General features: G+C 40.5%; 1 protein-coding gene across 3 annotated transcripts in view; it reads left to right on the forward strand.

Annotated features, from left to right (window-relative positions):
- RELN (reelin) overlaps positions 1 to 17,123 on the forward strand; it is a 285,563-nt gene that overhangs the window by 141,533 nt on the left and 126,907 nt on the right. For 2 of the 3 annotated variants that reach the window (XM_081023370.1, XM_081023372.1), the window contains 3 exons: positions 1,165 to 1,405; positions 10,504 to 10,649; positions 11,614 to 11,661. In XM_081023370.1, coding sequence (XP_080879496.1) covers positions 1,165 to 1,405; positions 10,504 to 10,649; positions 11,614 to 11,661 — 435 coding nt within the window. The remainder of the gene's footprint in view (positions 1 to 1,164; positions 1,406 to 10,503; positions 10,650 to 11,613; positions 11,662 to 17,123) is intronic. The other variant, XM_081023371.1, reaches the window with a different exon arrangement.

Raw genomic sequence — 17,123 nt, forward strand, 5'->3', positions numbered from 1 at the left:
TGATTTGTGACAAAGCTCGTACATAGGGGCTTGGCTATGAACACACCCTTATTCAAGGCAGTGCACCTTACACAAATAACATTTCCTTACTGCATATCACGAGGTTTTATTCTCTCTGATGATTCATTCCATCAGATTCCCATAGAAAATTTTTTTTTATATATTGAAGATTAATTATGTTGCAAACTTCACCTGTTCTTTCTCCCCAATTTGAAGCCGTGCAGTTGGAGATCCAAAATAATTGAATGGCAAAAATGGAAATTAAAACCTCTGCTGCCATGTTTACCGAGCTCTCTGTTCTATCAAAGGACAGGGAAGATGTATGGGTTTGGCATTGTCTTTTCACGGCTGTTTTATTACATTCTGAAAGTACTGGCGGTTTACATTTTAGCACCGCTTTTAATCTCAGCAAGGGCAGTAATTTTCAGCATGGCAGCTAGCTGCTTCAAATAGGACAGAAGACATAAAGCAATATATAGTTTCTTTCAATGGTCTGTCTTGTGATAAAGTTACATCAACACTTCTTAAAATTACATGTTTTTGAAAGAAAATAGCTTTGGCTACAGCAGCACGAAGAGTTATAAAATGTTTGCTTTCCCTGTTAACACATGCTATTATTTAATCTAAAAATCCTGTGAAGTAAATATTGTATTATGGTAAATATTTTATGCGTTTCAAGAGTGTAACAGGAAAAATAGATATAAATTTTTTCTTTTTACTCTTCTTCAGGCACAAAATCTTTGAATGCATCCATTAGCACAATCCATTAGTAGATGTCTCATTGAAATGAATGGCATTTACTGTCCCACCAATGAGACAGTTATTCTCTTGTAGAACTCTAATTCATTTCAATGGAAGATGCACAAGAAGTTGGATAGTGCTTATGGGCACAGTACAGTTCAAAAGAAATAGTTGTGCTTTTGCACATTTTCAGTGCATTTCCATGGGACTTGTGCACGCTTGACCATTGTTTCATGTCAATAAGCTAAATACTGGATTATCGTCTTAAACAAGTTTAATGTCAGTACATGGTATAATTTGAGGAAATGCACTTTAATATTACTGACTTGTTGATGAGATGCAACACACTGTAAATGATTGAATTGTTTGATTATAAAGTATAAATAGTTTTAATATATATGTGTGTATCTCAATATCCTACAGAGCTCCTTCCAACGTCAGCACAATCATTCATATTCTATACCTTCCACAAGAAGCCAAAGGAGAAAATATTCAGTTTCAGTGGAAACAAGAATATGTTCATGCTGGCGATGTCTATGAGGCCTGCTGGGCATTGGACAATATTCTGATAATAAATGCAGCCCACAGACAAATTGTTTTGGAAGATAATCTTGATCCTGTGGACACAGGCAACTGGCTGTTTTTCCCTGGAGCCACTATTAAGGTTTGCTAAATTTTGGTTTTAATTTGCTAATGTTTCAGTACATACAATGTTGGATCCCCAGTGCAGCTGGCTGACTAATACACTCTTTTTTTGAATGAGATACAAGAGAAGGGATATATACCGGTATATATAATATATATCCCTCTAATTATTTCATGTTGTCAGATAATTTCCCCGCCCCCATCACAATGCCAAATCTCTTGATATTTTATGTACTTGAGCTGTCATGTCAAAGGTCATCCAGCAGAAAATGTCTCGATGGTATCTGTTTAGCAAAACAGTGCTGAAATGAATACCGGTCTTATTCCTTTGTGTTTTGTAGCCACCCTCCCACACCGCATAAGAATAAGGCTGTTAATTACAGTTTTTTCCATTGCATAACCATTTAGTTTTCATCACTCTTCCTGGGATTTTACTTATTTATTTCCTTGCTTATTTACTTACCTACTAACTCCATTTAACATTTCATGCTTTCAGTCATGGAGTACAAACAAGGTAGCTAACAAAATAAATTAAAATGGAAGTTATAAAGCATTGTAGTGTAAATCACATTTACAAAGATTAAAACATAGCAAACAACAGCATTCTTTTGGGCGGGGGCATGCTAAGTAGTATCCAGCAACAGAGAGAATTAGCATCCAAAAACATATTTGAAACTTCCAGGGTTTAAAACTACTAGTTGGAAGACTGGGTGAGGCAGGGCCAGGGCAAGGCAGGTAGAGTATGTGTTCCATAACTGCACCACTCCAACTGGAAACATCCTCTCTCTTGATTTCACCCACCTTGCTTCTGCAAGAGGGGGGACACAGAGCAGGGTCTCAGATGTTGGCTGGAGCACACAAGTATGTTCAGGGGTGCCAACGGGATTTCCTGGGCCCAGTACACTGTATATGGATTGGATCCTCTGCACCCTTCACCCACGCAATCAACAGACAAGAACTGCTGCTTGTGACCTTTGGTCCCCACTCTGCTCTCAGTTCTCACCTGTGATTTCTAGAAGTTCTCAGCATCCAACAGCACCCACACCCCGGGAATGGCTTCAACTAGATGGCCAAATCAGGCGAGGGTAGCCAATGGTTCTCAAACCCTTGGTGAGCTAGGGACTTCCCCTGCATGTGAAGACAGGCTCCAGCAGATTGAGTGGTCCCACTTCAAACCTTGGCTTGTTCTGGTGACCTTAGTTGCAAGGAGCTTGTTCATAGCTTAGCTTATTATTTTATTTTATTTATTATTCATTATATAAAATGTATATACTGCTTGATTATAAGGGGGGGACGGACCTCAAAACAGTTTGCAAAGATTATGATATGACCAATTCCAGCTGTAGCCTTTCATGTTGTGATATATACTTGTGCATTCAAAACAACAATAACCAGCTCTTATCAAGGTTAATAACTGATATTGGTAATATTCTTCGCATATTTGGAGGAAACTGATATGGCCTGTAGTAAAGTGTAGCTAGTGAAGTGTAGTAAAGTGTGGTAGTAAATATGAAACTTTTGGGGGGTGGGGGATACTTCACAAGCATAGTATATTGCTGTAAGAAGAATTTAAAGCAGTGCAAACTGTTGGAAATATTTAGCATATGAAATTTTGAAAGCCAGTTATAATATTTTTATTTTATTGAACGTATTTCAGTTAAACAAAATAAAAGGAAAAGATCAAAAAGGAAACAAAGAGTGCATTAAAAATACAAAATAAAAGAAGAAAGCCAATTATGCTAAGCTTGCTTGTTTCTATTTGGTTCAATGCTTTCATAATATCTTTTATTTTTTAAAACCTTTTATTTTACTTTATAATAGCTATTAGGCATGATGGTTATGTTCTCCCTCTGCTGTCAAAGGCAATATGCCTCTGGATGACAGTTGCTGGGAATCACAAGTGGGAAGAGTGGTGTCATGGTTACGCCCTGCTTGGGGCCTTCCTATGGGCGACTGTTTGGCCACTGTGAGACCTGGATGGAGAACAAGGTGGGCCATTGACCCGCTCCAGCAGGCTCTCCTTCTGCCCCTATTTTACATCCCTTCATTTTCTTTCCATCTCTGGTGAGGCCTATGCAACTATACTGAGATCCCATAGCAGAATATAAATGTAAAGCACGCAGAGCTTAGCTTAGTTGAATTGCTCTTGTTTAGCAGTTGCATGCAACTTATGGGTGAAGCTTAACAGCAAAAGTGGGTGAATTAGAGATTAGATATGTACTAAAAGTACCATAAAATGCTTGTCAAAACTCATTTTTCAAAAACAACAGAATAAAAAGGATACATATGCCAGATAGGATAGTGGATTAGTTTACTAACCTTTCATCTCCCTAAGCCTGCATGTGGTTTTAGAGGATAAATTGTGTTTGTCAATCTAATCCCCATCTGACATTTGGCCACATTACACCTGGTACAGTATGGAGCTTGGCTCTGGGCATTTAACAGAATTTCGTATAGATATTTCACTCTGGCATGTTTTCCTCTAACACTATGGCTTTAAAGGGTATCCTGATCCTGCCCTTTAAACCAGAGCTGGAAAAATCCAGAGAAACTTGGGCCTTTTAAGCAGGTATGTCTGAAGCAGCTGCACAGAACACGCCTTGACAAAGGATGGGGGCGTGAGAAACAGCTGCTATTTTTAATGTGGTTGAGAAGCACTGGCTGCTGGGAAGGCAGATGGAGTGGGTAGAAACAAGAGAAATATTTGAGAACATAGAGGTGTGTTGTTGTTGTTTTAAAAAATGTATCCCATAATTATTCTGGTTTGTTTACAAAAACGCATCCTCATGTCAGCAGAAGGTATGGCACTCAAGGCATGGCCTGCATAGACAACATTTGCATCAGAAGTCTGGAAATAGAGAGAAGACAAAGTATGGAATTTAATTAGGGCCAACTTATTTGTTCTCGCTGAAGGTGAAAGTGGAGGAGGGGGGAGGGAGGCAGGCAGGCAGAAAGGCAGGCCTTGTATAACCATTGCTGCCTCCTCCCCGTGGCTCACACAAGCCTTAGAAGGCACCAGATCTGGATTCTCAACACACTTCCAGTCCACCACTCAAACATGCTCTTGCCCAGACTGCTTTTGGAGCTAGAAAGGAGAGTAAAGTTACATTCCTTGATTACACGCCACATTTCAAGATAGTGTGCTCTGTGTTGTGCATGTTCTAGAGGTCATATCTCTTTCTTTCCCAACCCAAAGACTTAATGCTACGGTATTCTTAACTCTTTGTGAAAATTGATCTTTATCAATTTTATTAGGCGGCAAAAGTAAAGTTATTGTTCCTTAATTGCGACAGTCAAATAGTATCAGCGTTATTTTTCTGGTCGGGCTGAGCACATGCAAAGTTTTTTTTTAAAGTACTGGGGAAATTAACCTAGAGTAGCTGCAGGAAGAAATAAGTAGTAATTCTACAGAGAACCAGTGAGACTCAGTTGCTGCAGGACCTGGGAGAGCTCCCAGGCATAGCAGGAACTAGATCTGAACGAAACCCAAATTTGGGGGGGGGGGCATGTGCAAAAGAGATGAAGCAGAAGGGGGAATCTTCCCCACTTCTTATCTGCAAATGCTTTCCTTGATTGGTTTGGTTTGTGTGTTTTTGATTTTTAAAGTGTTATTAATTATTAATAATTCATACAAGCAATATAAAAGTTATATTATCACAGTCATCTAAAGAATCTTCAGAGCTGTTTCCCCCCCCCCCCCGCCAGGTAAAAACCCAGCAGTAAGCCTGGCTTTGTAGCAAGGGAAATGAGACGGGGTATTTTCTGGGGGAAATTAACAAGCACAGGAAGGGTTAAACTTTAAAGTTGACTCTCCCTTGCAACTGCTTCCCTGCGGCCCACATGGTAATTCAGTAACTGGTGATTATCCTTTAGCAAGTTCTCCCTTAGAGTCTGATGGATTTGAAACCTACGAGATTCTGGCTCTAAGTCGTTATCAGGGAGATCACAAAAGGTTTCTAATGCTTGAATTTCAGTGGTAACCTGCAGTAGGAAATGTACAGTGGAAAATTAACTGTGGTTAATCTTAACTATGGTTAATGGACGCGGGTGGCATTGTGGTCTAAACCACTGAGCCTAGGGCTTGCCGATCGGAAGGTCCACGGTTCGAATCCCCACGACGGGGTGAGCTCCCATTGTTCGGTCCCTGTTCCTGCCAACCTAGCAGTTCAAAAGCATGTCAAAGTGCAAGTAGATAAATAGGTTCCGCTCCAGCAGGAAGGTAAATGGTGTTTCTGTGCACTGCTCTGGTTTCGCCAGAAGCGGCTTAGTTATGCTGGCCACATGACCTGGAAAAATTGTCTGAGGACAAACATCGGCTCCCTTGGACAGTAAAGCAAGATGAGCGCCGCAACCCCAGAGTCATTCACGATTGGTCTTAACTGTGAGGGGTCCTTTACCTTTACCTTTAATCTTAACTATGGTTAATGAAAGCAACAGTTTAGGGTTTTTGGATGATGCACTAAACTGTAGTTAATCTAAAACAGAGGTGGAAGTTTCCATTCTCCTTATGACCATGCTAAAGACTTTCCACTGAATGTGGTTAAGCCACGTGACAACACACATTTATATGTCAAGCATCTATGTGGAACAGGCATCACACAGATATCTCAAGTGGCCTCCATGTGATGGTCGTGTATTGGAGTGGGGAAATGACCATTTGTAGCTGTCAGTGTATGTAGCTAGTTTTTGTATCTAGGGTTAAATCATATAGAAATCTAGCATGTAAGAAGTGATTAAAATCTTGTTTTACTTCATGCAGAGTAGTTTTTAATCCTAGCTGGGTGTTTCTTTTAATTACGGGAAGAGATTCATCCTGAATCACCTCATACTCAAATCCATGTAACCACTTAATTCTGAATAACAGCAATTAGACTGTTAAGTATGTTACTGTGCATAGATTTGAGTTTATGATCATTGGATCCTTCCATCAATCTGCTATCAGATTTTAAATCTAAAAATTCCAGTCACTAGCATAACTCATTCCCAGCAAGAAACAATATCTAATTTATGACTCTGCAGACAGTGCCATTTTAATTAATTTTCTCCATCCTAATTTTTCTTTCCTTTCCTCCTCATATCTAATCTGTTTGCATTGCGTAGACTTTAATTAAAAAACAACAACACACCCTCTCCTCTCTAAGGAGCAATCTGAAGTGGCAAAAATAATCACTTAAAATATTGCAGCCGTTTAAAAAAAAACTGGCTGCTGTTGAAACAGTGCTGTTTCAGTTTGCCTTCAAATGGTAGTTTGCCTTCTGTTTTAAAGTGCCCTTTGCATTTGTCTCTAATGCAACCTGCTAGCCAGGCTCTTGGAAAAACAGCAACCTTCTTTTCCAGCTGGGTGGGCTAAGTGACAACCCCTTAATGGGGGAAATGGATGACTCTCCACTCATGTGAAGGTGCAAGCATGATGGGCAGATTTCTCTCCATCTGCCACCAGCCCTTTGCAAGCTGGCATCGCCCAAATGCCTGATATACTCATTCCAGTGTAACCAGAGTCGCCAAAAAATAAATTGTGAGGCTACAGCTGTCTGAAAGAATCATCATGTCCATTAGGCCACTGAGAGTTATTAGGAAGAGGTACATCAGGGTTCATCTTTGATTTTTTTTTTTTAAGCCTAATTAAATGTTGGTAGAGGAGACAGCAAATGTTTTGAAAGCCCAGAGGTGAAGTCACTAACTCGGGAGCATCCTCAGGAAGATGCAGCCCACAACTGAAGCTCAAAATCTTTTAGACTGAGGAATTTAGCACGGATGTTTCCTGTTGATGCATCTCCAACTGGCAAAGCTGTATCACTTAGTTACACTGTGTTCTGCTTGTCAAGCAATGAGAGACTATATAGCCAAGGGAAAGAGGTGGGGGGGGAGGATCAGGCTTATTGATTTACAGTTATAAGCATAAAAGAGCAGGGAAAAGAGACAGAGATTTCAAACCTTAGATGTATTGCACTTTATTCATCTGTAATGAGACTTTTGGCCTGAAAAGGGCAAAGCAGTACATTCTACCAGTTTCACTACCCTTCTTTATTTTGATGAAAATTTAATGTGTCCCCTTGGCGCTGTTTCTATTCCTCTGCATTTGTAAGATGGCCCTTTGAGTTGGAAGAACTGTATGATCAGCAGCCTGTTTTGAAGACTACTCTGGGATGCCTCGTGACCTTGATCAAGTCCCTTTGTTTCTGCTCTGTCCTGCATTCCTGTGCCTGTCCAGACACAGTTTTGGTCCCATGGCTGGACCAGTTCGCACAGACATTCAGCCCATGGGCAGCTGCAGTTTTCAGTGATCCTGTGCAAGATGCAAAAACCATACCACCATACCCTTACTAATCAAACATTTGCTGATGTCAAACTTAGCGTGGATTGACTTTTGTTACCCAATCAGGGCTGCAGCTTTTCAAGTAAGGGTGTGTTCACATTACTCCTTGCTGCAGGTCCAATGTGCTCCCGTCACAGGTTTCTTTTTTTTTTTAAGAATAATTTTTTATTAACCGACCAATCACATCAAATCAAACCAAATTACATAAATTCCAAATTACACAGCCGAATTTTAAATTTTTGTTGGGGGTACCCATATTTCAAGTTCTGAAGGGATCCAATCAACTTCTTGCTTCTTACTGCTGTTTTAATGTCCACAAATCTAACCTTATGATGTTCACAGTACTATCCAGTCCTTTCTTATTATTTTTCCACATCTCTTGTTGTTATTTTCATATATTTTTCCTTTCTCTTTGTGACCTCTGATAGTCTCCGCAAGCTGGTTAGAACAGTTTGTAATCCTGCGTGGATATTATTTTTTTATCCAGTAGCCATATTCAGACGTTTTCCATATAACATCACTTCCATACATCAAAACAGTCTTAGCATCATTAATCTTCACCAATCTGCCTCCTTTCTCAAAACCTCTGAGGAGATTCACTAGGAATGCAGTCTGAAAACAAATCCGTTCTTCCTCCTGGCTATAAATCCTTTGGCAAGATGGCGACTCCGAATTAATTGCTGCACCATTCCCAAAAGCTCTTATTGCTTCTCGGTCTCCATAAAGCATACTTTTGGTTAAAGTTTATCTCCACACAGACCTTAATCATCCTGCTTGGGTCAGTTCAACCGACGATTCTAATGAGGAGGGGTTCTTGTAAATCACATAGAAGGAAAGTAAAAAAGGTTCCCCCCCCTCATTCAGCCCCGTTGTCAACATACCCCGCCTTTGGTGTATCTTCATCGTAAAATATTCCTGTTTCTCCAGCCCGTCGTCTTCTTTCGCAGAGGTCACTTAAATTAGCAGACTTCACTCCCCTTCTTCACTTGAAATATGTGCATTTGCTTCTTTTGTAATTAATTATTCCAAATTGCTGCAACTAGTGCGCGATCAGAGACAGCGTCCAGGAGAGCCGAGGTCCACACGGGGGCATTCTGCCTAGGGCCCTCACCCCCTTCTTTCGAATTAGGGGGTGATTTATGGGCACAGCAGGCAAGGGCAGTGTTCCCCATTTCCTTGGGGCAACAAGGGAGGCTGCCTACTCCCATAACAGCCTCTTAATTACCCCGTGTGGGTCGGAGAGGTGGTATTGTCGGCCATCTTCCAATGCGCCCCCTAGTGGCCCCCGCTCCCGTCACAGGTTTCATTAAGGCAGGTGACATTAGCCACAATTCATTTGTATTCTGTTGCTTTTCAAGAAACATTCCTCTTTAATGCACTTTCCCTCAAACCAGCTTCCATCCAATTTGAATACAGAAGCAGCCATTGCACACAGAAAGAAATCAGTGGATGAAGATATCCCCACTCCTGCTCTGATGTGAATAGCAGTGAGAGAAAGCGACTTGCAAACTCAGCAGGGGAAAACAACATTGCAGCATTTCAAGCCACAAATGTAGACTTAGCCTAAGAAAAAAACCCCCACAAAGGTCCATGGGGATTTATGCCATTTACTTTTGAGGAATTAGGACTGGGGTGCTGAGGTACACCACAAAATACATTTATCTGTAGGTTTATTCATTTATCTCTTTTTTATTATTTCTTTTATTCTGTCCAACTGGCCAGGGATATTGTTTCCCTTCTTGTTCCAGCAGCTTATTGATGTTGTTAGTCAACTTCAACATGGAAAACAACATAGGATGTTTGCAAAAGTCACCAAGTCCTGTGAAATTGGCCTTTATTTGTATAATTAAAACAAGTGTATGACATCTGATTGTTTGTATTTTCTTTGCTTGTTTGTGTTTTCTTCTGCTTGCATTACATTCCTTTGGCCTACCACAACTAACATTTACAGCAACCCCCTGATCACTACTGATAAAACAGTTCTCAAAACAAGCAAACAAAATTACACGATATTGTCTTTACCTATATCCTGTTCTGTCAGATTTTTCTGAGATTCAAAGCAAACTGATTAAATGACTGTTTCCCAGAGGATTTTCCACCATTGTTTTCCATTTGTGATGTCAACCAATATATTATCTGCATTTTTCATTCACAAGGAAGGACTTTTCCTATCTGAATTTGCATGCTCTGCTGGCAAAACTTGGATTTCTTTCTGACTGTATCTCAAATGAGGCAGGATTCTTGGTTTGGGGATTAGTGTGGATTGAGTATTCAGATACTTAGACAGCTCAAACTTCAGACTGAGGGTACAAGTTTCATGCATTGCACATGTGTAACCTTGACATGGTGTTGCTGTAGCCCCGTTGAGATGATCATAGAGGCTTAAGAGCAAAACCCAGTTTCACTTCAAAGCATTTGTTTAGCATAGAAGGGCATCATGATCTTATCACCTAGAGCACTCATAGCTTGTGGTTTAACATTTTATTTACTGTGCTACAGAACCATTTGTATTTGACAAATATATAGATATTAAATGTTACAACTTTTAGCAATGTTGCAGATAGGGAAAAGTATTGTTGGAAGCAGCCCTACAAGTTGACTGAATACTGACAGTAATTTATAAATTATTCAAGATACATACAGAAGAATTAAGTGCACATTTTCTCTTTCTTTCACTTTTTGGTTTAGCTTCTGTAATCAGCCAGTTGCTAAATAATTTAATGGCTTTCTCAGAGTTGTCGAAAGCTGCTGTTACAAAACCGATTTAATACATACCTCCTGCATGCTCCTTTTATCTGCAGCATAGCTGTCAGTCAGATGGGAATGCAATTTATTTCCATGGAACAGAAGGCAGTGAGTTGAATTTTGCCACAACGCGAGATGTCGATCTTTCTACTGAAGATGCCCAGGAACAGTGGGCAGAAGAGTTTGAGAGCCAGCCCAAAGGGTGAGTGTTCACTACCCTACAGAAGTATAAGGACGCATGTGGCATTACTCTCGGGTTGGGGGTAAAGCAAGAAGCTTCAGCTGAGAAGCACTTTTTCTTGCTTTTGGCAACATATGTCTATATTGATAAAATACTGTCAGGAAAGTGCCCCCCCCCCAAGGGTCAGTGGCTCCAGAATGATATACTGAGTTTTTAAAAATGTCTCACTTTTCTATGGCAAAATCACTGCTATCATGAGCAAAACTCTTAACACTCAGTATTAACTGACAGTGAATCTTGAAGAAACATCTTGAGATAATTCTGCAACTAAGTACCTAGAAAGCACCTCTCATTTTGCAACCCATATACCACTGGAATTATATATGTACTTTATATATTTATGCTCATTCCCATTGTTGTTTATGGGACTAACACCACAAATCTTAATTTTTTTTTCACGTGGAAGTGAATTTCACGGAAGCAAGCAGAGATTACTTTAAAAAAAATAGGATTAAGGTGTATGTAGAGTGTTGCCTTGGTGGTTTGTGGATTGCAGTTCAGCTTCACCATGACATATGAAATACATACTATAACAATGGTGGCTAGCATTTAACTTTCCTCCATATTTCAGATTATGAGGGTAGTGGTGATGATAAAGACACAATTTTGGCTGATTATAGCCCGTTTTGAATATTTAATTGGGGAACCAAGTAAGATTTTCATGGGTCTATGAATGCCTCACATTTAAAATGAAATACTTTAATTAAGCTACAAGCTGGCCTCTTCTCCATTTGTGCCATCTCTGTCAGTTGTAGACCATAAGCCTTTTCTGGGCAGCTCATCCTGTCTATGTAAGAGAAGGTGCCTAGAATATTATTGACCTGGTATCAGTATTCATGATTAAGAATCATTGCCATCCACCCCTTATTCACACATAGTATGAGGAATACTTTAATTCTGTGATCACATGCTGTTTTTTCCACAGGATCCCTGCCTCATTCAATGCACAGGATGGACGTTGTTCAGAGAATGGGTAGCTATTCAGTATTTTTCCTATCCTCTTCATTCTTTCTCTGGCGCTTCCAGGCTTCGTGATTTCTTTATCTCACGAGGCAGTGATCCTGTTGGCTAACAACTGGATGTGATCATCTAGTCCAGTGTTCCCCAACCTTGGGCCTCCAGCTGTTTTTGGACTACAACTCCCATCATCCCTCGCTAGCAAGACCAGTGGTCAAGGATGATGGGAATTGTAGTCCAAAAACAGCTGGAGGCCCAAGGTTGGGGAACACTGATCTAGTCAAATACTGTGACTGTTCAATAGCAAAATCAACTCAGTTCGGAATCTACTTCATGCCATAGTCTAATATTTAGGGAATTTAATTCTGATGAGAAAACCCTCTAGATATGTTGCATGTATAATTAAAGGATAGATGGTCTGGGTGAAGCAATATGAGAGGTGGGGGGACACAAACATTTTTAGACCCAAGATGGTGCAGAGGAGAAAAGAAGAGCTCATTGCAAGAGCCAGACTTGGAGTTCTAAACAAAAGGAAAAATGTCATTGTGAATCAGCTTTTCCTCAAGAAAGCTGCAAATACCAAACGTTGTCTGAAGGTACCTATGTCTAAAAGTGTGTTTTAGCGTACCCCCCTCAAAAAAAACCTTCCACCCTGACTTCATTCAGTGCCTTCAACATTTCTTGTGTGTTCCTCACTCTGATTCGACTTCGTAATGTTGCCATGTAGCCTTGTCATGAGAGAGCAGGAGCAGAGAGCAGTGTTTCATGTCCTCACTTTGGTGTCCTTGAGGAAACAGCACCATGCAGTGTAAGTGCTGCTGCTGCTGCTGCTGCTGCTGCTACCCAGGCCATGTGAACACGTGGCTACTGTGAAAGGGATAGGTATGGTCCCCAAAGCCTTTGGTTTGAGCCAAAAAAAGTTCTCAAACCAACTTTCAACCATATTTTTTTTCTCCTCCTTTTGTTGACCACACAATTTGACTTGTGTTGTGCAATTCTCCTATGCCCTGGCCTATATTTTAGAGTAAATCAAGCAGTAACTATAGTTGCTGATCCTCTCTTCAGATTTGTTGTTTTTCCTGCTTCTTCAAACTCTGACCTTAGTTGTTTCCCTGTCATTTTTCACTACCTGACCTGATTTGCACTTCTGCCTGCAAAGTGTCTCTGCTCACATATTCCCTAGCTCTGTACTGTTTGTATCATTTCACTCTCTCATTCCGCACCTTTTATAGCTCCTTTCTCATTTATCTGTTGCCCCGCTGCTATCTGCCCACAATTAAATACAAACTGCATTTCCTGTGTATATCATTCCCTCTCAAGACAGTTCTCCATTTCTTGTTCAGTGGTAGCGTTTCTGTTCCTTTAATTTTTTTTTATTTTTTTTTGCTTTAGTCCCTTTAAAATTACACCTCTATTCCTGGTCACTTTAATTATGGTGATGGCCTCAGGGCAGTGACATTCTGGTAGCCACCTATGGTATTATGACCCTCACCAGCTCATTGCATTACAGATCCATTCTGTCCCACATTTCAAAAGATCAGCTCAATATTTACATTCTCCTCTTTCCTTAAACACCTTCTGGCAGTGCTCCAGGAATTAACTTGAAGCTGAAGACAATAATGCTGAGTTCAAAGGAAAAGTGCATAAGGATAGGCTGGCATTAGTGCACTAATGAAAGAAGTACAAGGACTGTTTGGCAGGCCATTGAAGCTTACAGGTCTTCCAAAAAAGATTCAGGTTTTAAAACAAACTTATTGCACAACAAAGTATGGTTTTGTCAGGTACATAAGACCTTAAATTTTCTAGAGTGGTTGTGTGTCTTTTGCACTTAGAAATCAGACACGCATCCTTAGACATTATCTTGCTAGTGCATTTCCAGATTCTCTCGTGGTTCTTCCCAGACTATCAAAGTGAAAAGTGGGTTGCCTTTATGACATTGTTAGCAACCACGTACATCTCCAGGAGTCAACAACTGGTGGCAAGTGAGCAGCAAGTCCTTGATGAGTATGTCTCAATGGTCCCTACCAGGCACAGCCCTTTTGCAGGGAATGGGGCTGTGCATATCTTTGATTAGAACTCATCATTTCAGAATTGCTATTCGGCGATTTCTGGAATTGTGTGAAATAACTTCTTAAACAATGGCTAGCATGCGCACTGTAATTCTCTAGGCTTCAACCCCCTCTCCTGGGTCTCTATTTCTCTGTGTTCTCTATGTTGACTAGCGCGTGCATATGTAAATATACACAAAATATCAGTGCAGTGCTTGCCTCCCATCCCACAATAACTTGTTACTTGTGCATAAAGTAGACGTTGTAGGAAGCTTTTAAAATATGGCTATTCTGTAACTAGGACAACCAGCTTCGTGGTCTGATTAAAAATCCTTACATTTTTAAAAGAAGGAAACTGTTATGACTTGCTCACTAATATCATTGCTTTAGAAGCCAGTGTATGACAGGCTATTGCGGAATAAATGAGTGCAATATAAAGGAGATTCAATACATAGCCTTCAACAGTGTGTAATGGGCCTGAGGAGTCTGCTCCAGCAGTTATCCTTGGTGTGAGAATAGGTATATTGCAAACACGCAAGAGTGCTCCTATTTTCTCTCTGTGAAATATTGGAGGCTATGCATTATGTGTTGCTCTGTGACTGTCTGAGATGCCAAACACTAGTTAGGAATTGCATGCTGGTTTGTCTTGTGAACTTTTAAACTTTCCCTGCAGCCCAATAATGTTCTCAAGCTTTAGGCACAATGAAGTAACTGAAATTAACCAGTTACTGAAAATCCAGATAAATGCCAGTACCAATTAACCCCTTTTTAATTGCAGAATATATCCCTAATAAGTGGATCTTTTGTGAATGCTGTTCCAATTAAACATCAGCCCCTGCCACTCATTATCATTAGTCTAAATTGGTTCCCTGGGAGTTATCCCAATAAAGTAACAACCCTGATTAAGTAAACCCACTTCACCACCTCTTAGGCACCTTGCCTTTGGAAGAGCCCGCAATTACAGGCATGCAAACATTTGTAATCCCACCTTGAGAAACTAGTTTGGACTGTATTTAAATTGTATCAGCAATTTTGTGAAGAAAAGAAATTACGTAATTACAGTCTGATTAGAATGTCCTGCCTAAGGAACTATCTGCACTGATAATAATGATTTGCACTGATACTTAGTTTTTTTTATTAATGTATTATGAGGTACATCTTGAACGCTAAGCATTGAAAAATATTTGATACAACTTGTACCAATGCATGTACTTTATGCAATGTGGATTAACATTAGCTTGGTTCAAGATGTGTTCTCAGTGAAACTGCAGCTACATAAAAAAGATCCTGCTGGATCAGGACAGTGGCCCATATAGTCCAGCAAACTGTTCTCACAACCAGATGCCTGTGAGAATCCAGTAAATGGATTTTACATTTGTGCATGATCCCCCCAAACAACTGGATGCATGCTTTGACTTTTTCTGATAGATCATTGCTCAATGGTGGCAGAGGCATTTTTGTGCCGAAAGTGGAGCCCAACTGGTGGCTCCAGCTATTCCTCCATCCCTCCCAATGCTGATAGCTTCCGTGCGCTGCATGGCGGAACCAGCCCTGTTCTTGCTCCTAAAAATATGCAGAACCTGCTTTTTGAAGGTTCTTTGTAGTTCCAGGAGGTTCTTGAAGGTATGGGTGCATGTCCTAAACAAGTGGTGAGTAGACTTTAGACACGTGGAATCTACTGTTCGGGGCCAAAAAAGTATACCTTCAAAACATTATTACTATCTTTCTCTCTAACCCCCAAGAGGCCTTCATAAAATGTTACTGCATTTTCTGCTGTTGCTTTCCAAGGAAACTTCTACAATGTCTGAAGCTCTTGATGTCCTTCAGATGAAGGAAGATGATGTCCTCAAATGTCATGCTCCAGGAAGCCTTCTGGGAGGCACCGATCTAAGACTTTTAAATATAACAGATATAACAATTCATTTATAAAAGAAAAGGTGTTGCTGTTGGTATTTATCATCATCAGTCTGAAGAGAACATGGAGAAAACTTCTCTAGGCAACCTATGCTTTGGTTGCCATTGAGAACCCAGATGATGTGGGTGTTATCTCTCCCAGGAACACAGGACAGTGCGCCTTTCTGAAATATGCTGCTTGCACTTTCGCCAGTCAGATCCAGGGAGCCTTCTGTGAGCCCCTCCTTTTGTTTGTCACTGATCCACGAGCTGCTTATCAGCCATGGAGTGAATCGTAGATAAACATCTGCACCATTGCCTTGTGTAATCAGATTCCCCTCTGTGCATCTTGTGCAGCAATAAGGGGGCTCACCCATTTGGTGTGATGTGGGTGTTGGCTTGTGAGGCCCCACATTGCTTTTCACGAGTACCTGTGGGAGGTCCATGCCTGATTTCTCCTTCCAACATGATCCCAAAGAGACTGAAATGGAAACTGCAACTGAAAAGGCAGTTACAAAGGAAGAATTGCAAGGCGAATGGTCTGCATCTGTACATTAATTCACTACTTCTCCACAGCCTGAGATGGCTGAAACTTCTGAAGGGATACAATTGCCCTCTGTGCCAATACAAAAATTCCCAGCTAAATAATTGCAGTGCAGCTTGCCACTGATACTAGGTAAAGGGTCATCAAGACTGACAAAGAGGGTAGACAGCTCTGATCCTTCCCTCAATTCTGCTCCTTGGTGGCAGTTAAAATGCCTATTCTGTCATTTTTGTTTGCTTATTCTTAAATTCTTAACTTTTTCATCCATCATTGAGGCTGTTGCCAAGAGTGGGGCAAGCAACTTGGTCAGGAGAATACACAATGCATAAAAACCTTTTTAAATATTTGTAATAATTTTTGTCAAACATATAGCTATTTTGAATGATGATGAACATATTTCAAATCTTGTCATGCTTCTTCTTCTTCTTCTTCTTCTTATTATTATTCTGCTTTGGACACTGTTATTGGTGCCCTTCCACCAAAAAATCCTGAATATGCTTTAATTAATTAATGTAAGTTTGCTGCTTTTAGGACCAAGGGCCACTTTACATGACCTTTTAGCTATAAATTGTAAGGTGCGTTTATATTTAAAGACATTTGTACCCCACCTTTCTACTCCAGATGAAACAGTTAATACATTAAACATAACAATATCACAGGAGACCACATATAATATGAGAACAAATATTGGTAGTAAATCAGGAAGAAAAACAAAATACATACCCAGCAGGCCTGAACATACTGTCATATTGACCATGAAGAAGAAGAAGAAGAGTTTGGATTTGATATCCCGCTTTATCACTACCCTAAGGAGTCTCAAAGCGGCTAACATTCTCCTTTCCCTTCCTCCCCCACAACAAACATTCTGTGAGGTGAGTGGGGCTGAGAGACTTCAGAGAAGTGTGACTGGCCCAAGGTCACCCAGCAGCTGCATGTGGAGGAGCGGGGAAGCGAACCCGGTTCCCCAGATTATGAGTCTACCGCTCTTAACCA

Source organism: Podarcis pityusensis (genome assembly GCF_964106645.2).
Source record: "Podarcis pityusensis genome assembly, chromosome: 10".
Classification (NCBI taxonomy): domain Eukaryota; kingdom Metazoa; phylum Chordata; class Lepidosauria; order Squamata; family Lacertidae; genus Podarcis; species Podarcis pityusensis.